This window comes from Kogia breviceps, chromosome 3 (assembly GCF_026419965.1).
Source record: "Kogia breviceps isolate mKogBre1 chromosome 3, mKogBre1 haplotype 1, whole genome shotgun sequence".
NCBI lineage: Eukaryota > Metazoa > Chordata > Mammalia > Artiodactyla > Physeteridae > Kogia > Kogia breviceps.
In genome coordinates, this window is record NC_081312.1 from 172805024 (window position 1) to 172831659 (window position 26636).

Genomic DNA, 26636 nt, shown 5'->3' on the forward strand with positions numbered 1-26636 from the left:
AGTATGGCAGTAAGATAAATGTCACCTTTTTAATGAAAATGCTTCTGCTGATGGGCGAGTAAGCATTTTATTAACAGCAGTGGAATGGGGTGTAGAAAAGAGAAGATGGGAAAGCAAGCGAGAAATCCTCTGCCTGTTTGTAAGCAGGAATTCAATTAATTCCTCAGACACCTGGTCTTAACCATAGATTTAAGCAAAATAATCTCCTTACCAATATGATCTCCTTACCAATATAAAAAAATATGAGGACCATTCATTTTCTCTAATGTGAGTGTCACATTCCTCTTTATGCTTCATTTAAATGCTTTTTTACAGACAATTTGGTTCATTTCTTTTGGAGAAATTCACCTTTCTAATGATTTGTATTATTCTCAATTCCAATAACTGAAAGTAAATATATTTCTTATCTTTTCAATTCTACATATGGAAACTTAGCTTCTTTTCTCCTTTTTTTCCTCTGGTGAAGGCTCTCCTTTTAATTGGTTTTCTTAATCGAATTCCACCTGGAGTATTGGTAGATACTTTAGCATTTGATTTTGGACATATTTTCCCATTTCTCCTCCTTTATTGAAGTTTTATTGATTACTTATCTGGCATTTTCCCCACAGAGTATATCTTGATACCATCCTGCTATTTCCTTTATGTGAATTCAGGGACAGATGGCTGTGCTTATCAACAGATAGCGTTACTTCCTAGTCTGATAAGTATTCCAAATAATGTAAGCTCATTTGGCCAAAGAAAACCTATCATGCTTGCTTGAGATCAACTTTATATAAGGGATATGACCAAAAAAAAAAAAAGGTAGCCATGTTACATATTACAAAATATCCATATACTTTGATGTCAGCATGAGTATTTCATGTAAATATTTGTACAATCATTTTTGCTTTGAGGAAATTATTTATATAGTAATTGAATTATTAGAATTGATATAATGTTACACAATTTTCTGCACTAAAGTGTTTAACATATTGTGCATATAAACACATGCATACATGTTATTACAAATTAAGAGGCTTTCCTTTGAAAGTTAAAACCACTTTGAAACATTTTCCACACACTTTAAAATTTATATTTTACAAATTTGAATTCGTTATACAAATTTTTCTTAAAAATAGAATTTTAAAGTTCATGAAGCACAAGGAAAGTGCTTTTATATCTTCTTTTTATCCCAGTATAGGATGAATCTCTAAAATGGCGTAGCTCATAGATATAGTTTGAATACACCAGGAGTACTTACTATATTCTGGACACTCGGTAAATATTATCTCATGAATATGGTCAGTTGGTATCTGTAGTCAGTGTGATTTTTGCAAAAGGCACATTCACTCAGGTGTTCTTTCTTTACCAAGTTCCTCTTACTTTTATACTATTTCGACAAATGTAGATGATTGAGCCTGTAGCCTAGTGCCTTTTCAAAAGCAGTTAATGGTAAAGGGAAAATGGGTTTTGCTAGAGTTTGCTATTACAGCGTTACTTCCTTGACCCAGCAGTATCAGCGGCAGCATCTGAGAGTTCCTTTGAAATGCAGAACTTCAGGATAGAACCCAGAGTTTCATTTTAACAATGTTCCAGGTGACTCACCTGCATATTAAAGTTTGAGAACCACTGTGCCTAAAAGACTTCAGAATTGAAGAGATGGCTGAGGGAGAAAACAGGTGGCAATAAAAAAAAACAGTAGTCGTAAGAGGCAAATTGGAGGCCTTTCATGATAGAAACAAAACTCCTAGTACTTCACTAATCCCTAAGGGCATCGTTATAATTCCAAACAACACATTTTGAAAGAGTTTTATTAAGGTACAATTGTACGAAAATCGGCACAAAATCCATGTATACAGTTTGATAAGTTTGGACATATGCATACAGCTGTGAAACTGTCACCTCCAAAGTTTTCCTTGTCCTCCACTGCCCTCACACCCCACTTTTGTAGTAAGTACACTTGACGCAAGATTTATCTTCTTAACTAGATGGGGCTATGCATATCGGTGCCCTGGAGGCCGAGGTGCTGGACGGTTGCAGGTACCGGGTTGCGCCCCCCGCTAGGATCCTTACCCCTATCCGCTGGCAGCCAAAGCCAAGGGCGCGGCTGGCCAGGGCCTCTGGGGGCACCCGAGCCGGCGCTACCCTCCCACTTCCTCTGCACAGCCTCGTGGTCTTTCCGGGGCTACGGTGAACTGAGGGCCGCCGAGTGTTTCCACATCTCCCAGCGAGCAAGGTTCACGGACCAACTGCCGCAGGTGAGGCCCCGCCTCACCCTGCAGTCAGCAGCCTAGATGGGCCCTTGCAGGTGAACACGTGCCACGACATCTCGGTGCAGCCCTCGCTGAGACGGTGCATGGGGCTGTGCGTTCCCGCGACCCCCTGCCCCTATGATCCCGGACCTGAGGGTGCGGGTGCAGGCGGCTCAGCCTTCCCCGCAGGGCACCCAAGTTGGGGGCCTCCCCGAGCAGGGCATCCCCCCAGGGCGGTGCCCCGGGACGCGTGCGCTTCCTGCGCTGTCCCTGAGTCCTTGCCTCCCGCCGCATCACCTTCCTTGAAGGGAACGAGAGGGCGAGCGGAGCTGGGGGCGCCGGAGGGAGAGGGAGGGCCACCATCTCTGACACCCCGAGGCAGGAGAGGTGTCGCCGAGGAAGGCACCCCAATGGCCATGGTCCCTGGAGGAGGACGTGGCCCAGGCCACGGTGTGGGTGATCTGGGAGCCGCGGGAGGCCTGGGGAGGTGTTGTCCCAGGAGCCCGAAGCAGCCGGTGCCGGTGGGGAGGCCCCAGACGACCGTGACCGAGGCGAGCTGGCCGCTGCGGAAACAGGTGGTGGCTAGAGCCCGGATCCAGAGAGGAGCGCGGCGGACGTTTCCAGTTCTTAGAGCAGGAAAAAGGCTGTGATTACTGCAAGGATGGGAAAGTGCAGGTGCGAGGTGTGTACACCGTGCTCACGAGGTTTAACTTCAATCAAGTTTGTAGAACTTGTCTGAAATCATCTAACCCTTACCGAGTGGAGGATGTCACCTGTCAAAGTTCTAAACAGTCTAGACGCTCTTGCCCAGTAAAACTTTGCCAATTCCACCCTAAAAGTCTCCATCCTCACCATTGGTGCAGGAGATGCACGGGAAACGCCTGTCCTCCACAGCACATTCAGCTTCAAATACATCGTTCACGTGAACATAAAAAAGGCCCTGTTGAACAGGTGTTAGTGGCAGACAAGTGAGCTTTTTTTCATGCTTCTCCTTTCTGCTTCTCCCTTCTCAAAATACTTCACAAAAGGCTGTATTTTTGAGAAGCATTAAGTATTGCAGAAGTATTTTAAAAGCATTAAGTATTGCAAAACAATTGACAAAAAAGTGTGTAATACAGTATTGTTGACTATAGACATTACCTTGCATAACTGAAACTTTATACCAACTGAACAACCTATGAGTTTGAGTATTTTAGATACCTCGTATAAGTGGAATCATTATGCTAAGTGAAATAAGCCAGTCACAGAAGGACAACTACTGCATGATTCCAAACAATAGATTTTTGATCGTTATTAACATGATCCTGTATAAAATAGGGACATTTAAGAATAAAATAAATATGCAATATATTTTTAAAACATTTCTAATAAAATATAACATGTGCCAGACATATCTAAAGGTATACATTGACTAACTGAACAACTTACAAAGAAAATATACCTAATACTTACATGTAGACACATGCTACAACATGGCTGACCCTTGAAGACATGCTAAGTGAAATAATCAAGTCACAATAGGACAAACATTGTATAATTCTTCTTACCTAGAGGAATCAAATTCATAGAAATGGGAAGCAGAATGGTGGTTGCCAGGGGTGAGGGGAAGAGAAAAATGGGGAGGAAGTGTTTAATGGGTATGGAGTTTGGATTTGGGATGATGGGAAAGTTCTGGAGATACATGATGGTGTTGGGAGTACTGTTAGACCTAAACGGTCTCCGAGGGATTCCACTCGCCCAAGAACCGCCAAGAGTCGAGAGTCGTTGCAACACGCAAGAGGTTTATTAGAAGCCGATGCATCGGGGTTCCCTGGTCCTCTCGCAGGAGGCCGATAAGGAACCCCCAGAAGCGGAATCACACACATTTTATAGGTTTATTTTACTCATAGGGCGGGTACATCTGGAGTTTTATAATGATCGGGTAAACGGGGTGACCTTTAAATTGATTGGCTTAGGCATTCCTGCCTGTTTTGGGTTCGGGCCTGTCCTGTTTTTCAAGCCTTTTTCTCGTAAGGGTGCGTCCTGTCCCTTTCTCGGAACTGTTTAGGCCCAAAGGGACACTCCAGTATCTTATCTATACCTGCCAGCTGGACAGCCCAAAAAGTCCTAGGTATCGATAGGGAAGTGGGGATGGTGGGGATGTGAGTACAGTGGAGGCCTTACACTACCACAGTGTGAAGGTGCTTAGTGCCACTTACTGTACACTTTAAAATGGTTAAAAAGGTAATTTTTATATTAAGTATATTTTACCACAGTAAAATTTTGAATATATATATGTATATAATTTTCAATCATAACATACAGAAAAAGACTGTGTATGTTCCAAAAAGGATGGCAGGATTGACAGATGTGTGTTTAAATCAAAACCGTTTGGACAGTTCCATGGGGAAAAAAGCTCTTTTAATTGAATAGGAGTTGTTAGAGCATTTAACCTGCTAATATAAATTGTTACACTTCAAAGGAGAAGTTGGTACAATATACAAGTGAAAGAAGCTTAAACCAAGAATCCAGTGCAATGCATTTAATCTTTACTGTGATACTGTCTCTGGATGTCTTCCATATTTTGAAAAATAAATATTGAATACTAACAATACTTCCTGAGGGTAAGGGAAATACATGTATATTTAGTGGAGAAAAGATCCTTGTGAGTTCTCAATAAGTATTAACAAAATGTTTATATATTATAATCATATTAAAGCCTAATACATGCTTATTGAATGGAGCATTCCCATGCAAACTTGTTTTTTACGTAATAGAGAACTGATTTACTTCCAAACTGGAGAGTCCATAAATATTTTAATTTTTATGATCCAGAATTTTCCTCAGCCTCCACAATGAAATTCTTTTTCTTCTGCCAGTATGTTTCAGTGGTTAAATGTGCAAGACAAAGCATTGTCATAATTTAAAAATATTACTCTAACTGATGAACTCTGAAATATCACTAAAATTATGAACTGTGGCATATCTCATCTTCTGACCAGAAGATGGTGAAATGTGTTTTGTAGTCACAGAAATTTAAATAAAAGCAACCACATAATCAAAATCACTGTTTGTAATGAATACATTTTGTTTATATGAATACATGATTTTTTAGATTTTGTAAACATTTAACATTTAACACATGTGGTTTCATAAGACATTTATTAGCTGCCAGAATGTGTTTGGCCCTCCTGGTTTTCTTCAGATATTTATAACTTCACCTTAAATGTTTTGAATTATGTAGGGGAAATATTAATGGAAGAACTTCAACTTTGGTTTGAAGCTTGACTTGTATTTTATAGTGCAGTTAAGTTCTAGAATATTTAGCTTAAAAAAAAGTCCTTTGAAGTGTACTGGAACGAATGTCTTTGGTAAAAACACTTGAGAACTTCACCAAGATTTTTACAGAGGTGATTGCACCATTTTGCTTTCATATATCTTTATAGTGATGGATTTTAAAAATTAATTTTCACTTTTCAAAGGACAGTGGTGTTTAGTGTTCTGTGGAAAGTGCAATGATTGACATTTTAACTGATAAAACATCCAGGTAATGAAAGAAATGGTTGGAACTTTTCTCCTAAAGCCAAATTTCAACATTTATTCAATCCAAAGTTATTTTGTCTTGAAATCTTTACATTTTTGCAGTTGAGTGACACAGGCACAGATGTGAAGAGTCTGCGGAAGGGTTTGGTGATGCTTGGGTGACTCTGACTTTCCATTTCCACACTCACTGGTCTTATAGCTATTTCACACCATTGCATATAACAATAAGATTGTTATCTGCCTGGATTTGCTTCCTTTGTGAATTAATATATAACTTATTGCCCCAATAGGGCAATATTGAATTTATTGCCCAAACAGAGTCACTTGAGAGGAAAGAGGAGAGATATTATTATCCTTGGACCACAGGTGTAAACTGGGACAGTCCTGGGCCAACCCAGATGGAAGATTTTCTATTCCAAGGATGTGTGCCTTTAGGAATTGAGGGTACCTGTGGTGGGGGAGGTGGAAGGATTCCTTGACCAAGTTCACGACCAAGAATTTGCAACTTGTAAGCACATTTCAGAGGTCAAGTATATATTTCAAATCTTGTCTATCTCTACATTCTACCAACTGACTTAGAAGAGCTGGGAGGTGGCTTAGCAGGTGGCAAAGTTCACAGAGGACCAAAGAACTAGATCAGAGGATTTTCTGGATGCCCAGGGAGACAGTCACAGCTAGGTCATAGGTTCTTAAGACTGTCACAAAACGGAAGAGGCTCTCCTTGGAGCATTAACTTTTTATCAATAACAGTATCTTATCAACTCTGTAGCCAGAGCTGTGAAAAGAAAAACATCCAGAAGCAATAGATTTCCAGCTAAGTACTATGTGGGTGAACAGCATCTCCTTGTCATGTTGATTCACCATTAGGTGATGTGCAACATTTTTTCATTATTTATATGATAGTTAATTTGCTTGTTTTTATTTTTGGGGAAATATATTTTAGGGGAAAATAATATTTGCTTGTAAAGAAAAATGTCTTTCATTGTATATCCATTATATGACTGTCTAAACAAGCATAGATCTAAGATTTATACGTTTAATTTACATGTAGAGAAAATTTAAGTGGCCCTGTCACTTGCAAAGTGCACTTCAGTGTTTTAAGAGTTGACATGTTAGTGATGAAATATCTGGTCATGAAACCAGGCATCCATTTTTATAGAAATTTGAAGATCCTCTGATTATTAAGATATAGTGGGCTTATTCAATATGCTGTTAAAATTGCTCACATTATATAAAACTGAAAATAATGGTTAAGAGCAAGCATACAGTGAAGCAGTATTTTAAATTTTGAGACAGAGTCCCAGGTGCAGGGAGGCTTCAGAGTATAAGCTTTGGTGTCAAACAACTCAAAGCCTGGATATTCCATTTACTAAAATTTACCATAGGTGAGTTGCTTAGTGCTAAAGGTTCAAAAATAAAATCTTTGGGGGATAATTATGCTTGCTGTGTAGGGTATTTGTGAAAAAAAAATGGTACTAATATGCAAAATATTTGACACATATTGGAGCTCAATGGGAACACATCTATTATTACTTTTATTAAAGATAATAGAATTGTGATGTTAGGGAGCTTGTCAAAACTTTAGGTGTTTTCGGACCAAGAATTATTTTGTCCTCCCATCTGTTATGAAAATGTGTCTGCATAAAGAAGAATACCTGGAAATATGTTTTAAATTAATTGTATTAATTTATCCCCCAAACTAAGATAGGCTGATACTATGATTCTTATTTCAGGAAAAGAAAATTTAAACACATAAATGCTAATTTCTTAAAAGCACAAATCAAGTTGTTAGAACTTCTGGTGTATGGCCCAGTCCGCTGAAACTTTTGTTTTTTCCTCACTAATTTGGTGAAAAAGCTGGGAAAGGTGCTTAGGAAGCTTACCCCAAATCCCGACTTTCCCTGGAAGTCGTGCTTTGTGATAAATGTAGGAAAAATAAGTATTTTTCAACTTTTTAGTTGTGTATTAAGAAGGGGAAACAAAGCAAAGTTCAAAATATCTAATTTACCTGCAATGCAAAGTGGCTAGGGATTTTTTTTTTTTTTTGAGAAGCTGTTAAACTAGCATAATAGAATGAATTCTAAGGTGCTGACCTCAAGCTCTTCAGGTGTCTAGAATTAATTTAAATACCATCCTTTCAAATTTTTTTTTTAACCATCTCAGCGGGTGAATGTTTTTCATCTTGGCAGGTGAATTGGTTACTCTCTGAAAAGCTGTAGAGTTTCACCCTGTGTCATTAAATGCAGTGGAGATGGCCAACGAGGGTAGAATGTGCCAGGCTTGGAGACAGAAGAGTATAGAGGGGCAGTGCCTCACACAGCACATGGAACACTTTGTGAGCTTGGAAAAGGAAAACTACTCTGATGATCAGGAAACATTCTTTACGAAGTGGCGTGACAGTTCTGACTGCCTAAGTTGATTGGCTAACATAGAGTCGGTGTTTCCCTGCTTGCTCCCCCTTCATTTCTCCTTACCAGTTTTCTTTTCATGCATAACAGCAGATCATCTCAGGTGTGGCTTTGAATCTGGTTTCTGTGGCTGGGAGCCATTTCTCACAGAAGAAGATTCACACTGGGAATTCATGAAAAGGTTGACAAGTGGAGACCACCATCTTCCTGATGCTGAGAACGCAACAAACGCAAATCATGGTAGGACGTTTTCCTCTTTTTTTTCTCCCCCCCCCCCAAATTGTTGTCTTTCTTTCCTGTTGTGAATGATGATACTATGTATTTTCACTTCTATCTATAGACTTTATAAATGGAACTCTGGTTTGTCTTGCTTTAAATTGTCCTGATCAGCTTAATAATTTGTGCTTAATTGAGTTTCCTGAAAGGAGCATTGTTTTAATAACAAAACTTTTTGTTACACTTTCTAAAAGGTTGGATTGAAGGCATTGAAGAGGGGAAGAGTCTTCTGGTAATTTTCTCTAGTTGTCATGAATCATGTACAGTAGGCTTGTCTTCTTTTTTAGAGCAATCCAAATTTCATAAAACAGAAAGAAAAATAGTTTAATCCTTTTTCTAAGAACAGAGAACAGAGAGTTAGCACTATCTTTAAAATAAATCTACAAATACTTGAACGCAATGTAATCACTCTTGTGGCTTCTTTGTAATAAACAATCTTACCTCTTCCCCATATATACTTTTAATCAGCAGTACAATTTTTACATATCCCCTTAAAATAGAGCAACCGTAACTACATATGGCATTCCAATAGGGGTTTGTGAAACTCCAAGGAAAACACAAGGGTTTCGTTCAGTTTTTGTTTTGTTTGGATAACATTACGAAGGTACATTAGTATCATATTAACTTTATAATAAGGCAGCTGTACTGTAGATCCTCTTTAAGCTTGTATAACCCCACTGGACATGATTATATTTGTTTCTCCTTTGAGATTTCCAAAGAAGTATGTGAAAACTAACAGTGTTGACTGTGTCTTTAGCCACTGGAAATTGAGGTTAGTTGGGGAGGATGTTAGGGGATGGGAGGGAGACTTTGGCTATCCATCCGTTATCTAAAACTATAAATGCAGCTTATTATTTAACAGTGGAGTGAGACCGTAATTTTTGCTTTTGTGCCAATGAGTCTTATTTTTCCCTTAAGATTCTGTGACAGATTGGATTAAATTTAAAGTTTATGATAGGAAGGAGACTATTAATTATTAACTATATGTATTAATAGTACATTTCCTCCAAGTCCATATAATGTTTTTTTTTTCCTTTCTCAAACCAGTTATTGAGTATATATCATATTACTAGAGTTGGGTGAACACACATGGAAGGATATTTGGGTTGTTTCTAAATTTTGGTGATTATGAATAGTCTATAAAATTTGCCTGCAGGTTTTGTCTGGATATAAGTTTTCATTTAACTTGAGCACTCTTTCCAATTCCTATGTATATTTAACGTTTCCACTCTGGTTAGTGAAAAGACCCTACTATTTCTGGCCCTTTGTGACCTTGGGGCAATGTTTCAGCTGCCCCTTTTACAAGGTTTTCCTCCAGCCTCAGGTAGTTTCCTTATATCCATGCCCTGGTCAGTACTCAGGTGGAAATTTGGGGGGAACTCTGGAGATCTCTGGAGCTCTCTCTCTTTGTAGCTCTTCCCTCCTGGAACTCTGCTTTATGAACTATGGCCGCTTGAGTCTCCCCGAGGTGCCGTCTTTTCAACTTGAGGAGAACACCACACTCCTCCTGGCTTCCCCTCCCTGAATGGTAGCTGGAAAAGCGGTTTAGGCAGTAAGCTGGGGAAATTGTATGGCTTAGTTCCTTTGTTTTCCCTCTCAGACATCAGTCTCCTGTGGCTCTACATTCCCATTGCCCTACATTTGAACATTATTATTTAGTATATATTGTTTTCATTTCTTTGCTACTGTTAGACAGAAGACTAAATCTGGTCCCTGATATTCAACCTTGCCTGGAAACAGAAAAAGCCTAATTCTTTTTGTTCTTTTGCTTTATTTCTTTGGTCTGGATATGCCATAATATATCTAGCCATACTCTTACTGAGTGACAATATTATGACAATGCTGCAAAATCCGTACTTGTATGCATTTTCTTATGTGGGGAGTTTTTATTCTATGCAGCAAAGGACTAAAAGTGAGACTCCTATGTTTTTACCAAAAGATACGTACTTTCCCCTCAAATTTTAATACTTAAAATTCCAGCAGCAAAAAGGAGTGCTTTTTTACTATTTGCCTACCATCAATAGACATTATATCCTCTTAATTTTTAAAAAACTTATGGGTATAAAATGATTTTTTGTGTGTAACCTTGATTTGTCTTTCACTGAAAAATGATTTTTCAAATGTTTCTAATTTTTCAATTTATTTAGATCTTTAATTTCACTAAATATTTGAACCGTTCAGTGCATAAATTTAAAAATATTTTGCTAATATTTTCTTATGTTTTTAATATTTTTGCAGCTACTGTGTCACATTTTAAGAACTTAATTTTTTTGGTTGCTGTATATATAAGTACAATTATATTTTTAAATACTGACCTTTTATTCAATGACCTTGTTAATATTTTTTATTATAGTTAAGAATTTATAAATGTTTCAAATTTTCTGGGTTCATAATTAGTTTGTCTTCAAATAATGACAATTTTACTTCCTTCTTTCTAAATCTTAAGGCTTCTGTTTACTTTTTGGTTTTATCACCCTAGATAGGACTTCTGGAAAAATTTTAAATAGAGCTTGTGATAGCTGCTGTACATATCTTGTTCCTGTTTAGGGGAGAAGCTGTCAGTAATTCAGCCTTGAATTCTATAGTTCCTAAAAGGTTGTTTTGTTTCAGATAAAGATGTTTCCAAGCATAGCACAAGGAGATCAGCTCAGTGCTTTGTGTCCACCTAGAGGGGTGGGATAGGGAGGCTGGGAGGGAGACGCAAGAGGGAGGAGATATGGGCATATATGTATATGTATAGCTGATTCACTTTGTTATACAGCAGAAACTAACACACCATTGTGAAACAGTTATACTCCAATAAAGATGTTAAAATTAAAAAAAGATGTTTCCTTCTATTCATAGTGTGTTAAGTTTATATATATATATATATACACACATATGTTAGTATGTTAAAACTTGTCACATGCTTTTTTCAGCATATGTTGTGATAATCATATGATCATGATATTATCCTTTTTGTTTCTAATAAAATGAATGAGTTTTCAAATATTAAACCATTCTTGCATTCCTGATCAAAACCTCCTTTCATTGGTTTTATTTATGATTTCTTTCTTCCTTCTTAGTGGTAATATTTGTGATATTTTTACCTACATTCATTATAAAGTCATTATAAATGTTCTTACAGCATGTAAGGAGTCCCTTCCGGGCCATTGTATTAAGGGGGTGCATCCTTTGCAGAAGGTGAGGTTGAGGCTGGCCTGGAAAGCTTAAGGTGGGGAGACTGACCCCTCCATTCTTTTTTTTTTTTTTTAAATTTTTGAACTTTATTTATTTATTTTTTACAGCAGGTTCTTATTATTCATCAATTTTATACACATCAGTGTATACATGTCAATCCCAATCGCACAATTCATCACACCACCATCCCCACCCCCCACGCTTTTCCCCCTTTGGTGTCCATACGTTTGTTCTCTACATCTGTGTCTCAAATTCTGCCCTGCCAACCAGTTCATTTGTACCATTTTTCGAGGTTCCACATACATGTGTTAATATTACAATATTTGTTTTTCTCTTTCTGACTTACTTCACTCTGTATGACAGTCTCTAGATCCATCCACGTCTCAACAAATGACCCAATTTCTTTCCTTTTTATAGCTAAGTAATATTCCATTGTATATATGTACCACATCTTCTTTATCCATTCATCTATCAATGGGCATTTAGGTTGCTTCCATGACCTGGCTATTGTAAATAGTGCTGCAATGAACATTGGGGTGCATATGTCTTTTTGAATTATGGTTTTCTCTGGGTATATGCCCAGTACTGGGATTGCTGGATCATATGGTAATTCTGTTTTTAGTTGTTTAAGGAACCTCCATACTGTTCTCCGTAGTGGCTGTATCAATTTACATTCTCACCAACAGGGCAAGAGGGTTCCCTTTTCTCCACACTCCAGCATTTGTTTTTTGTGGATTTTCTGATGATGCCCATTCTAATTGGTGTGAGGTGATACCTCATTGTAGTTTTGATTTGCATTTCTCTAATAATTAGTGATGCTGAGCAGCTTTTCATGTGCTTCTTGGCCAGCTGTATGTCTTCTTTGGAGAAATGTCTATTTAGGTCTTCTGCCCATTTTTGGATTGGGCTGTTTGTTTCTTTAATATTGAGCTGCATGAGCTGTTTATATATTTTGGAGATTAATCCTTTGTCCGTTGATTCATTTGCAAATATTTCCTCCCATTCTGAGGGTTGTCTTCTCGTCTTCTTTATGGTTTCCTTTGCTGTGCAAAAGCTTTGAAGTTTCATTAGGCCCCACTTGTTTATTTCTGTTTTTATTTCCATTACTCTAGGAGGTGGATCAAAAAAGATCTTGCTGTGATTTATGTCAAGGAGTGTTCTTCCTATGTTTTCCTCTAAGAGTTTTATAGTGTCTGGTCTTACATTTAGGTCTCGAATCCATTTTGAGTTTATTTTTGTGTATGGTGTTAGGGAGTGTTCTAATTTCATTTTTTTACATGTAGCTCTCCAGTTTTCCCAGCACAACTTATAGAAGAGACTGTCTTTTCTCCATTGTATTTCCTTACCTCCTTTGTCATAGATTAGTTGACCATAGGTGCATGGGTTTATTTCTGGGCTTTCTTTCTTATTCCATTGATCTGTGTGTCTCTTTTTGTGCAAGTACCATATTATCTTGATTACTGTAGCTTTGTAGTATAGTCTGAAGTCAGGGAGTCTGATTCCTCCTGCTCCATTTTTTTCCCTCAAGACTGCTTTGGCTATTCGGGTTCTTTTGTGTTTCCATACAAATTTTAAGATTTTTTTGTTCTAGTTCCATAAAAAAGGCCATTGGTAATTTGATAGGGATTGCATTGAATCTGTAGATTGCTTTGGGTACTATAGTCATTTTCACAATATTGATTCTTCCAATCCAAGAACATGGTATATCTCTCCATGTGTTGGTATCATCTTTAATTTCTGTCATCAGTGTCTTACAGTTTTCTGCATACAGGTCTTTTGTCTCCCTAGGTAGGTTTATTCCTAGGTATTTTATTCTTTTTGCTGCAGTGGTAAATGGGAGTGTTTCCATAATTTATCTTTCTGATTTTTCATCATTAGTGTATAGGAATGCAAGAGATTTCTGTGCATTAATTTTGTATCCTGCAACTTTACCAAATTCATTGATTAGCTCTAGTAGTTTTCTGGTGGCGTCTTTAGGATTCTCTATGTATAGTACCATGTCATCTGCAAACAGTGACGGTTTGTATTCCTTTTCCAATTTGTATTCTTTTTACTTCTTTTTCATCTCTGATTGCCATGTCTAGGACTTCCAAAACTATGTTGAATTTTAGCTGTGAGAGTGGACATCCTTGTCTCGTTCCTGATCTTAGAGGAAATGCTTTCAGTTTTTCACCATTGAGAATGATGTTTGCTGTGGGTTTGTCATATATGGCCTTTATTATGTTGAGGTAGGTTCCCTCTATGCCCACTTTCTGGAGAGATTTTATCATAAATGGGTGTTGAATTTTGTCAAAAGCTTTTTCTGCATCTATTGAGATGATTATATGGTTTTTGTTCTTCAGTTTGTTAATATGGTGTATCACATTGAATGATTTGCATATATTGAAGAATCCTTGCATCCCTGGGATAAATCCCACTTCATCCTGGTGTATGGTCCTTTAAATGTGCTGTTGGATTCTGTTTGCTAGTATTTTGTTGAGGTTTTTTGCATATGTCTTATGCATCAGTGATATTGGTCAGTAATTTTCTTTTTTTGTAGTATTTTTGTCTGGTTTTGGTATCAGGGTGATGGTGGACTCATAGAATGAGTTTGGGAGTGTTCCTTCCTCTGCAATTTTTTGGAAGAGTTTGAGAAGGATGGGTGTTAGCTCTTCTCCAAATGTTTGATAGAATTCACCTGTGAAGCCATCTGATCCTGGACTTTTGTTTGTTGGAAGATTTTAAATCACAGTTTCAATTTCATTACTTGTGATTGGTCTGTTCATATTTTGTTTCTTCCTGGTTCAGTCTTGAAAGGTTATACCTTTCTAAGAATTTGTCCATTTCTTCCAGGTTGTCCATTTTATTGGCATAGATTTGCTTGTAGTAGTCTCTTAGGATGCTTTGTATTTCTGTGGTGTCTGTTGTAACTTCTCCTTTCTCATTTCTAATTTTATTGATTTGAGTCCTCTCCCTCTTTTTCTTGATGATTCTGGCTAATGGTTTATCAATTTTGTTTATCTTCTCAAAGAACACGCTTTTAGTTTTATTGGTCTCTGCTATTGTTTTCTTTGTTTCTGTTTCATTTATTTCTGCTCTGATCTTGATGATTTCTTTCCTTCTGCTAACTTTGGGTTTTGTTTGTTCTTCTTTCTCTAGTTCCTTTAGGTGTAAGGTTAGATTGTTTATTTGAGATTTTTTTTGTTTCTTAAGGTAGGCTTGTATAGCTATAAACTTCCCTCTTAGAACTGCTTTTGCTGCATCCATAGGTTTTGGATCATTGTGTTTTCATTGTCATTTGTCTCTAGGTATTTTTTGATTTCCTCTTTGATTTCTTCAGTGATCTCTTGGTTTTTTAGTAACGTATTTTTTAGCCTTCATGTGTTTGTGTTTTTTACGTTATTTTCCCTGTAATTCATTTCTAATCTCATAGTGTTGTGGTTAGAAAAGATGCTTGATATGATTCCAGTTTTCTTAAATTACTGAGGCTTGATTTGTGATCCAAGATGTGATCTCTCCTGGAGAATGTTCTGTGTGCACTTGAGAAGAAAGTGTAATCTGCTGTTTTTGGCTGGAATGTCCTTTAAATGTCAGTTAAATCTACCCGGTTTGTGGTGTCATTTAAACCTTCTGCTTCCTTATTTATTTTCATTTTGGATGATCTGTCCATTGGTGTAAGTGAGGTGTTAAAGTCCCCCACTATTATTGTGTTACTGTCGATTTCCTCTTTTATAGCTGTTAGCAGTTGCCTTATGTATTGAGGTGCTCCTATGTTGGGTGCATATATATTTATAATTGTTATATATTCTTCTTGATTGATCCCTTGATCATTATGTAGTGTCGTTCCTTGTCTCTTGTAACATTCTTTATTTTAAAGTCTATTTTGTCTGATATGAGTATTGCTACTCCAGCTTCCTTTTCATTTCCATTTGCATGGAATATCTTTTTCCATCCCCTCACTTTCACTCTGTATGTATCCCTAGGTCTGAAGTGGGTCTCTTTTAGACAGCATGTATATGGGTCTTGTTTTTTTATCCGTTCAGCAAGCCTGTGTCTTTTGGTTGGGGCATTTAATCCATTCATGTTTAACGTAATTATCGATATGTATGTTCCTATGACCATTTTCTTAACTTTTTTGCGTTTGTTTATGTAGGTCCTACTAAGGTCCCACTTAGAGAAGTTCCTTTAGCATTTGTTGTAGAGCTGGTTTGGTGATGCTGAATTCTCTTAGCTTTCGCTTGTCTGTAAAACTTTAGATTTCTCCATCAAATCTGAATGAGATCCATGCTGGGTACAGTAATCTTGGTTGTAGGTTCTTCCCTTTCATCACTTTAAGTAAATCTTGCCACTCCCTTCTGGCTTGTAGAGTTTCTGCTTAGAAATCAGCTGTTAACCTTATGGGAGTTCCCTTGTATGTTATTTGTCGTTTTTCCTTTGCTGCTTTCAATAATTTTTCTTTGTCTTTCATTTTTGCCAATTTCATTACTGTGTGTCTCAGCGTGCGTCTCCTTGGGTTTATCCTGTATGGGACTCGCTGTGCTTCCTGGACTTGGGTGGCTATTTCCTTTTCCATTTTAGGGAAGTTTTTGACTATAATCTCTTCAAATATTTTCTCTGGTCCTTTCTCTTCTCCTTTTGGGACCCCTATAATGCAAATGTTTTTGCGTTCAGTGTTGTCCCAGAGGTCTCTTGGGCTGTCTTCATTTCTTTTCATTCGTTTTTCTTTATTCTGTTCCGCAGCAGTGAATTCCACCATTCTGTCTCCCAGGTCAGTTATCCATTCTTCTGCCTTAGTTATTCTGCTATTGATTCCTTCTAGTGTTGTTTTCATTTCAGTTATTGTATTGTTCATCTCTGTTGGTTTGTTCTTTAATTCTTCTAAGTCTTTGTTAAACATTTCTTGCATCTTCTCGATCTTTGCCTCCATTGTTTTTCCAAGGTCCTGGATCACCTTCACTATCATTATTCTGAATTCTTTTTCTGGAAGGTTGTCTATTTCCACTTCAATTAGTTATTTTTCTGGGGTTTTATCTTGTTCCTTCATCTGGTATATAGCCCTCTGCCTTTTCACCTTGTTTATCTTTCTGTGAATGTGGTTTTTGTTCCACAGGCTGCAGGGTTGTAGTTCTTTTTGCTTCTGCTGTCTGCCCTCTGGTGGATGAAGCTATCTCAGAGGCTTGTATAAGTTTCCTGATGGGAGGGACTGGTGGTGGGTAGAGCTGACTGTTGCTCTGATGGGCAGAGCTCAGTAAAACTTTAATCCACTTGACTGCTGATGGGTGAGGCAGGGTTCCCTCCCTGTTGGTTGTTTGGCCTGAGGCAACCCAACATTGGAGCCTACCTGGGCTCTTTGATGTGGCTAATGAGAGACTCTGGAAGGGCTCACACCAAGGAGTACTTCCCAGAACTTCTGCTGCCAGTGTCCTTGTCCCCATGGTGAGCCACAGCCACCCTCTGCCTCTGCAGGAAACCCTCCAACACTAGCAGGTAGGTCAGGTTCAGTCTCCCCTGGGGTCACTGCTCCTTCCCCTCGGTCCTGATGCACACACTGCTTTGTTTGTGCCCTCAAAGAGTGGAGTATCTGTTTTCCCCTGTCCTGTCCAAGTCCTGCAGTCAAATCCCACTAGGCTTCAAAGTCTGATTCTCTAGGAATTCCTCCTCCTGTTGCCAGACCCCCAGGTTTCGGAAGCCTGACATGGGGCTCAGAACCTTCACTCCAGTGGGTGGACTTCTTGGGTATAAGTTTTCTCCAGTCTGTGAGTCACCCAGCCAGCAGTTATGGGATTTGATTTTACTGTGATTGCACCCCTCCTACCATCTCATTGTGGTTTCTCCTTTGTCTTTGGATGTGGGGTATGGTTTTTGGTGAGTTCCAGTGTCTTCCTCTCAATGATTGTCTAGCAGCCAGTTGTGATTGAGCGTTCTCACAAGAAGGAGTGAGAGCATGTCCTTGTACTCTGCCATCTCAGTTTCTTCTCACTATACACCTGGTGGTGCAGTGGACAAGAATCCACCTGCCAACACAGGGGACACGGGTTCAATCCCTGGTCCGGGAAGATCCCACATGCAGCAGAGCAACCAAGCCACGACCACTGAGCCTGTGCTCTAGAGCCCGCGTGACAGTTACTGAAGCCTGTGCACCCAGAGCTCATGCTCTGCAACAAGAGAAGCCACTGCAACAAGAAGGCCGCACACTGCAACGAAGAGCAGCCCCTGCCCGCCACAACTAGAGGTAGCCTGCGTGCAACAACGAAGACCCAACATAGCCAAAAATCACCCCTCCATTCTTTATTTTTATACTGTGCTGGTTAGCTAGCCCCTCTGGGGTATATGGGTGTACAAGAGTTTTACAATGAACACTTCAGATTAACAGGAACAGTCTCTTTGGCATATTGTAATTCCACAGGTCTCTTAAGTCAGTGTATTCTATGGAGCAGGCTTGTAAGAAATTCAGAGATGTATTCCTAGAAGTCCATGGGTCTGGGGTCAGAGTTCAGTATCTTTATGCCTAACCTGCGTATATAAACTTTAAGTCAACATTATCTGTTTTTTAAATATTTGGTTAAAATTCTCTCAGGGTTGCATTTACCTTCCACCTCAGTTTTTACTAACATAATATTTTCATAATATCATCTTTCCATCTAATAACATGTTATCTCTTTTCATTTATTCAGAAGGCTTATAGTTGAACATGGAGTTTTATAATGTTCTTCATATAAGTCGTGTCCCATTCTTGTTAAATTTATTCCTATGTATTTTGTATTATAGTTGTTAACTGTGAGTAGAATATTTCTTACCATTCTACATCCCGTGTCTTACTGCTAAAATAAATAAAAATGACTTAAAAATACTTCTCTGTTTCTATTTACCTTACTAAATTCTCTTATTAATACTTGTCTTTATTAAAAGATAGAATCTGTTGGGGTTTCTCTTTTTACAGTTATATTATTGGCAATACATGTGGAACTCTATCTCTACTTTTCTATTGTGTTTACTAGAAATTTTATTCTCTTGACCTCCACATTTACTAGATTTATAAGATAATCCTAATCCAAGATAATTAATATTATCTCATATTTTCTCTAATTACTAATGGTGACACAATTCTCTAGGTAGTTTCTCAATTTAATTAAAATAGTTTTGTTGTTTACCATTGAAAATATTATTTATTTTGAGGTCGGTCATTAATCTTTATTAATTGTTTTTTTAAATATTTTATTGAGGTTATTTGGTATGGTTGTTTTTCACAGTCTTTTCAATATTTGTTGATATGCATCTATGATTTTACTCTTTAATTTGTTGATGTAATTGACTGTTGATAGGTCTGTTAAATCAAATCAAACCTCTATTCTTGGAAAGCTCACTTGTCAGGATACATTATTTTTTGATAAGAATTTCAGATGCAATTGAAACATTTTAATTTGAATTTTGGATGTATGCTCATGAGTGATATTGCTCTATTTTTATTCTGTTGTCATCATTCTTAACATTGGAGATATCTGGCTTCATAAAATGAGTCAGGGAGCTCTCCATAATTTTCTAAGAACTGAGATATATGCAAGTCATGTGCAAGTATTTATTTAAAATTTAAATAAAATTAAATAAAATTCAGCTGTAGGGCCATATGTTCTGTTAGATTTTTTTCCTGTCACTTTTCCAGTTACTTTTGTGGCATAATCAATTTGTTCAAACCCTTTGCTTCTTTTAGATTTTGGAGTTTTAGTGTTTATATGTTTCATCCTTCATTAACTGCTTGTTTGAAATCATCCATATTGTTTTAAATGACCAGGGGAGTAAGATCTTTGAATGTATGTTAACTTTTAGAATTTTAATTAGTCTTTTGACAATATTCAGTTGAGTTTTACTTGAACCTCAAGTAAAGAATTTTTACACTGGATTAATTTTTCACAATCATCTTTTCTTACTCTTTTATAGGTGAAATAGAGAATTTAATGAGCTCATATATACTGTTTCTATTACTCTTAGTTTGGATTTGGGGCACAGTGATCTTTATTCTTCCCAATTGGCTTTGAGATTTAACACCCATTTAAACTGGGTTCTATTTTTCCCACTCAGAGACCACACTGCTGACTTGCAACCTTGGTTGTTTGGTTAAACATGTTGTGGTATCTGTAAAGTAATATGTTTTAATTCTGAAATCCTTTTCATTCTGTGCAGTCGGCATTGATCTGTGTCTAAGAAAATCACCTTCTGAATGTGTTTTTTTCATCAAAATAGTTGGCTTTCCAAGTTGCCCATCACTCTATGATTATCAAAGGGCAGGATCAGGACTTGACATTGTTTAGCATAACCTTCCTTGTAAATTTTCAATATTCAACGAAGCTACCCCTGACAGCCATTCAGAATGTGTGATCCTTCGAGCTGCTAAGAGATGTTATCCCCTGTACATTTGCCATGAGCACATCCACTGTAGTTAAAATCTAAAAGCAGTTATTTTGTTAACACTAGATTAGATCTTTAATTAAGCTTTCATCCCCACTAGCACAGACAAAAGTGTCAAACATGTAAGCTCCAGGAGAAGCCAAACTCATTCTATAGGCTCGTGAAGAAACTTACAAGCAAATGTCTCATGGGAATTTTGTAAGGGTATGTTGAATATCTAATTGTAAACTTAGAAGCTTCATTTAATTTGATTTCTAACTATGAAGTGAGTTAAGCCAATAAACATATTTGCTGAGAGGATTTAGGTCAAGAGCTTGTTTTTCATCAGTTGGGTTTTATTTTAGATAGTTAATGTTATCCATGTGAAAGCAATTTTTGGTTATCTGTAGAGCTTAATGGTAAAGAAGTAAAAATGTAATTTTCTTTATCTGATTGACAGTTGAATGTGTGCACATTAGCGCAAAGAACGACTAAATGTCCAATAGTAGAACTTGTATCCATATGGCTTTACGTTTGTTTTTGCAGGATCGTTTATTTATTTGGGGGCACATCGATCACCTGCAGTGGCCAAGCTTGGAAGTCCTGTTCTTACAAAATCACTCAGTGCCTCTACCCCATGTCAGGTACCCAGTTATTGGAATTTCCATTGGCCGTTCTGTAGTTGTAAACTGTTAAGCTTGGGTTACTCTAGCTAGTAAATGCCGGCTGTGTTTTACTAATATTTTCACAATGAACTGAGAGATTTATATGAGCTATTTCACCATGAAATGTCATTTCATTCCAAAAGACATTTGCAGTATATAAGTTACACCCTTCTTTTGGGGGGGCTATTCAAAAATATTTCTGTCGTTTTGCATTCTTTCCGTGTAGTTCTTTCAATAATTTAAAGCTGTGGATACAATTTGCCCAAACTGCTTGTTATCTTGGCCAACAGTGTTAGCTGAGGAAAATGAAAGCAGTTCAACAAGTTCTACTGAAAGAAAAATGCAAGGATGAATAAAGAAAGATAAATAGGTGCAGAAAAAGTAATTACATTTCCAAAATTTTATTTTTTCAGTTAGTCCTTCTGGTGCCAGGTAAACACAGACCAAGGGATAAAATGCTCAGGTCATTTCCACAGCACAACAGAGAAGAAAGAAGAGGGACTTTGGAGTCAGATGGACCTAGTTCCAACTGGTTCCAGTCTCAGTTCTGCCACAAATGATACACTTCCTTTGAGACTCAGTGTCCACGCTGGAAGCATAGTGTTAGCCGGCCTTCTTCACATGGTTGTGAGAATTCAAACGTGTTTAAGTAAAGCACCTGGAAAAGTATTTGTCAGGTATTAGGTGTTCAAGAAACATAATCCCTTTACTTTCCGTAACATGAATGCCTATTAGATGCTTCTTTTCAGCTTGCCTTGCTTTCCGTCCTTTTGAGAGTTCTGACATGTCCGTAAGCCTTTCGGATTTTAGCTTTTTTTTTTTTTTTTTTTCTTGGTTATCAGAAAATAATGAAGGGATCAGTAGTGCCACGCACTAAATTCATCACCTAGAAATGCAGGGTTACAGCACTAACACAGGCATTCCTGATGATAAATTACAGATCATCAGACCTTTATAATTAAAGTCTAAATTTAATTATACTTTCAGCTTGATATAATTCTCAGTGAGAGTGTCCAGAACTCTTAATAGGTTGTCCTCTTTTTTTTTCCCCTTTGGTTTCTGCTGCCCATTTCTCTGTGGGAATTTGCATTAAAACAACTGCCTGGACTCCACTTCCACCTCACCTAGAGTCTCCCACCTTTGGTTTATTTTAATTAAATCTTATGTGATAGATGTAGGTTTTTCTTTCTTTCTTTCTTTCTTTTTTTTTTTTTTTTTTTTTTTGAGAACTCCTGAAGCATTTACTTGCTCTTTAAAAGTACTTTACAGGCTTACTGAACTTTAATTTAAGGTCATATACCAAAGCAATGCAATTGCTGTTGTTAAATTCATCAATGACACTGGATTAAAAAGAATAGAATTTGTTAATTCTGCCTCTTTTACAGAAATGTGAACATTAAGAGCTTATTAAAAATTCTGAGACTCACTGAGAAATCATACAGTTTTCTTCTTTTTAAAGATGATCTACATTTCCCATTGTTGTATGTGGGTAGCCATTAATTTCTGGTCATAGGGATTGACCCACAATTTATGATTGTTTCTACTTGAGGATATTTTTCTCTATTGTGGCTTAAATTTGGAGCTTACCTGTGGGAGCTATTGGGGTGGAGCCTCAGTGAAAGCAATGGACAATTTAAATACTTGGTGGTTTATCTCTCAGAATCAAGTCCTCAACCTTCCAAGGCCTTGGATACTGATTTAGAGATTTGCCTTGGTTTGTGTGAAAGTAAGAATATTATAGACTGCCAAAGAGGTATTTGTTCTTTCCCTTTTATCTGCATCTGCTTGAATGTTGGTAATCTTTGAGTTAGAGGGAGGGATATTTGGATTACTTTATAGTACTTTCTAGCTTAGAATTACTATTAGATTGTTAGAGGTTATTTATAGTCTGAGATACACATGGCCAAAGTTCTCTCCCATAGGAGTATTCTAAGAATATACTATTACTGTTTTATAAGTTTGTGGTAATGTGGGATTCTTTCTTTCATGAAAGTTACAAAATAAGCTAACAAACCAAATTCTTATCTTCTTGAGTAATCAGAAAATCCAGCCGATCTTCCTAATTGGAACATATTGATTGATAATAGTTCTATCATGGAATAACGAATGTTCTTTATTTTAAAATGGTAAAGTGGTGTGGTGAAATAACCAAAGTTGGGCACTTTGATATGATTAAAGCCTTCATTTTATGAAATTATGTTTTTTTCTCTACATAATCATACCAGGCTAGCAGAGTTAAGAATATTTGTTTGAAAGGACTTTAAAGGAATATGAAGCTTTCTTTTGAGTCTTTTTTTTCTAACAGCAGCTTTTTAGGGTCATTTTGCAAGAATTACCCTGTACTTTATGTGTAGCCAACACATGGCATCAACATGCAGAATTGTTCCTGTAACTACTCATTGTTCAAGATGTGGACTTTTATTTAAAAGCTTCAAAAGCTCCTTTGGTCACTGGTGGAAATTTGGCATTTTTCCTTGGAATAGCCAGGAGATAGGACAAACAGAACATGTGGGAGCCAGAAGCTAGTATTTCTTATTGCTGTCGAAATACTGTTACTGTTTTTTTTTTTTAACCTTTTCTTTTATTAATTTATTTTATCTTGTTATTTTTTATTTTTGGCTGCATTGGGTCTTCGTTGCTGTGAGCTGGCTTTCTCTAGTTGCGGCGAGTGGAGGCTACTCTTCGTTGCAATGCTCAGGCTTCTCATTGTAGTGGCGTCTCTTGTGGAGCATGGGCTCTAGGCGCACGAGCTTCAGTAGTTGTGGCACACGGGCTCAGTAGTTGTGGCTCACGGGCTTAGCTGCTCGGTGACATGTGGGATCCTCCTGGACCAGGGCACGAACCCGTGTCCCCTGCATTGGCAGGCAGATTCTTAACCACTGCACCACCAGGGAAGCCCTGTTACTGTTTTTAATAAATTAGGAAATGTAAAATCTGAAGGAGATTTATGTGGATATTAGTATTTTCTCACTCGTATTTGAGTTACTGTATAAAAGACATATCTCACTTTTAGGACTTCATAATTAAATACAGCAGGACTGATAACATGAAGCTTCCGCTTTCAATGCCATTTTGTGTGTTTGTCTTTTGTTTTTTTTGTATTCCCGACTCATTTTGCTATTCTAATCCTCTTTAATCAAAAGATTCATACAATTAAAAAGAAGTGAATAGAGATACCAGGAAAAAGACAGATGAAACGAAAAATAGGTTGGCTCCAAAAATAAAGTTTATGAGGGCCAGGCTACATTTTTGAAACTAAGTTTTCCAACAGCCAATGCAGAGAGAGACATGTGAGAACTCATTTGGTTCATATTCAAGGAAGTAAAAAATGAAACAAAAATAGTTCTTCTGAGACTTCTCCCCTGACTGCACACATACCAATGTAAATGTCTTTCTCTGATTCAGTGCACGCCTATTGCTTCCCTACTCTGTGCTCACCATAGCCCTCAATGCTGGGAATATACTAGGGACAATGTAAACACGTTTGCCATAACACAATATAGAATTTAGTGAGGCATGCTGATAGCAGTTCAGTGTGAAGTGCTACAGAGAGTGATAAAAATATAAAATACATATAATGTATAATATATGTAAGTATATATAATATATAATGTAACTAGATAAATTAAACATATAAATATATATTATATATAATATAAACATACACATATATATGTATAAACCATATACATAAGTGATAACCCACTTATAACAACTCTCTCAATGAGTTTGACATGTCCATGTCTTATAATGTTCCCCAAGTAGAGTTATGAGCTCATAGCAGAGAGAAATTTAGGAAAAAAAGTAGTATACAATGGGGCTTAGGATGGTGCACTCATGATCTGTTCTCTGATTGTTTTGTTTACTGCAAGGATAGTATTAGAGCATGAGATAGATTCTAGAGGAAGCAATGGTTTATTGGGGGAAGGTTGAGCAGATATTCTCCCCAGTTGTCCATTGTCAAAACACCTGAAGATTAATCATTTAGATGAGAAAAACAGATTATATTTTATTGAAGATTGCAAACTTTTACTTAAGCTTGTTCAGATAAAAAGAGGCAAAAACGTGATTATGAATAGGAGTTATAAGAATCACTATGATAACGATGAGGGGTGTGTGTGTGTGTGTGTGTGTGTGTGTGTGTGTGAGAGAGAGAGATGAATGATCGCCCTCCCCTACACTGACTTATTCCACTTGAGTTTTAAGGAGTTACAGATATCTGTTTCTTTTCCTTTTTTTATAAAAAACTTTTTTGTGTTTTACTCTTTTTATTATTCTAGATCTTGAACATATAACAGGTGTAGCAAATACCAGACAGGTGTCGACATGAAGCAGAGAAGGCAGAGGTAGCTGAGAATTTGGAGAATAACTGAGAAAAGACATGAAGATCTGACCAAAAAGCTCCCTAGTAGGGAAGCAAGTGGAACAAAGACCATAGGAAAGTTGAGGAAAAAAGCAGAAAATTTGAAGAGTTAAAACTGGAGACAGACCAAAATAAAATGAAACAGAAAAGAGAAATAAAGAAGACATTATTTTGAACTTCTAAATTATGTCTTGTTAATGTCCTTTGCAGAATTTAGTCTCAGAGATTTACTAATTAGTAATTACTGATTGTTCCTAATTACATTCTTTTGTAGAACTGGCCATTCCTCTGGGAATATCACAGGGCACTGTCGAAACCAAAGAGCAAGATTAGTTATTCACCTATACTCGGTAACTAGTAGTATAAGTCACCTGGTATGGTGTCCTTTCTTTTTATAGTAAAATGAATGATTCTGTGTGTGTGTGTGTGTGTGTGTGTGTGTGTGTGTGTGTGTGTGTTTTGACCGCACCAAGTGGCATGGGGGATCTTAGTTCCCCAACCAGGGATGGAACCCGTGCCTGCTACAGTGGAAACGTGGAGTCTTAAACGCTGGTCCTCCAGGGATGTCCCAGATTCAAAATTTCTAAAAATATACAAATAATATAAAATCAGAGAACACAATTAAAAGCAGTAAAGTAATTTGAGCTTCATTTCTTTTCTTTACAATTTGCAATTAAAGGAATGGCTTTGTTGGAAGTTATTTAACCATGGGAAATTTTCTTGAATAAAATGATTCACGGTCTTGCATAGTCACCCTATACATACAACCCAAGTTGTGCATATATATACAACTTAGTGAAAACTGAGGAGACATAAAAGCAAGCCTTTAATACTAACATTTTATATAAGTGCTTTTTAATGAATCAGGCATGAATCAAGACAGTAATTTCCTTTAAAATGAAAAGTAGTAAATACATTTTAAATGGTTGGCATAATTTTAACATATAGTTCTTTTTAATATAATTTTCTGTGATGGAAATTTTCCTCTGCTATGTCCACTATGGAAGTCACTAGCTACAAATTGCTGTTGAGTACTTACAATGTGACAAGTGTAACCAAAAAAGTGACTTTTTCATTTTGTTTAATTCATTTACATGTAAATAGCCACACTGTTTTCATACCTTTGTCATTATATGTGTTATACTTAATTGTTCCTGTTCTTTGCACTCTCTCCCATAAAACTCGGAGGTCCTTAAGAACACTTAATTCCTTGCACATTTTATAACACAGAGCAGGTCTCTCTTTGAAGGTTTATAGACATTTGCTTTAGCAAGAAGGCTGATGGTCCCACTCACACGTCCTTCTTTTCTTCAATACCTATTAACTGAATACCTACTAAATACAAAGTGCCTTGATATGTTCTAAGAGGAATTCACAGCGTGCATTGTGATTCTGAGTTTAAGACTTAGTGTTCCACTACTAGTGTGTATCACAGTGAGATCCACGGATGTTGGCTAAGCTCCTATCAAAAATCACAGCTGTGTTTATAACTTTTGTTCAGTGATTTTTACCCTTACCAATATAAAATTTGAAAAGACCCTGGAAAGTTTCTTGGTCTATACCAAACTAAAGAATTCTCCTTGAATATCTACAATGCCATTTCTGTTTTTAAAAAAGTAAATTAAATATA

General features: G+C 37.1%; 1 protein-coding gene across 1 annotated transcript in view; it reads left to right on the forward strand.

The window, feature by feature from the left end:
- Window positions 1-26636, forward strand: part of MALRD1 (MAM and LDL receptor class A domain containing 1) — a 628554-nt gene that overhangs the window by 94712 nt on the left and 507206 nt on the right. The window contains exons 11-12 of the mRNA XM_059059255.2: window positions 8252-8401; window positions 20525-20622. Coding sequence (XP_058915238.1) covers window positions 8252-8401; window positions 20525-20622 — 248 coding nt within the window. The remainder of the gene's footprint in view (window positions 1-8251; window positions 8402-20524; window positions 20623-26636) is intronic.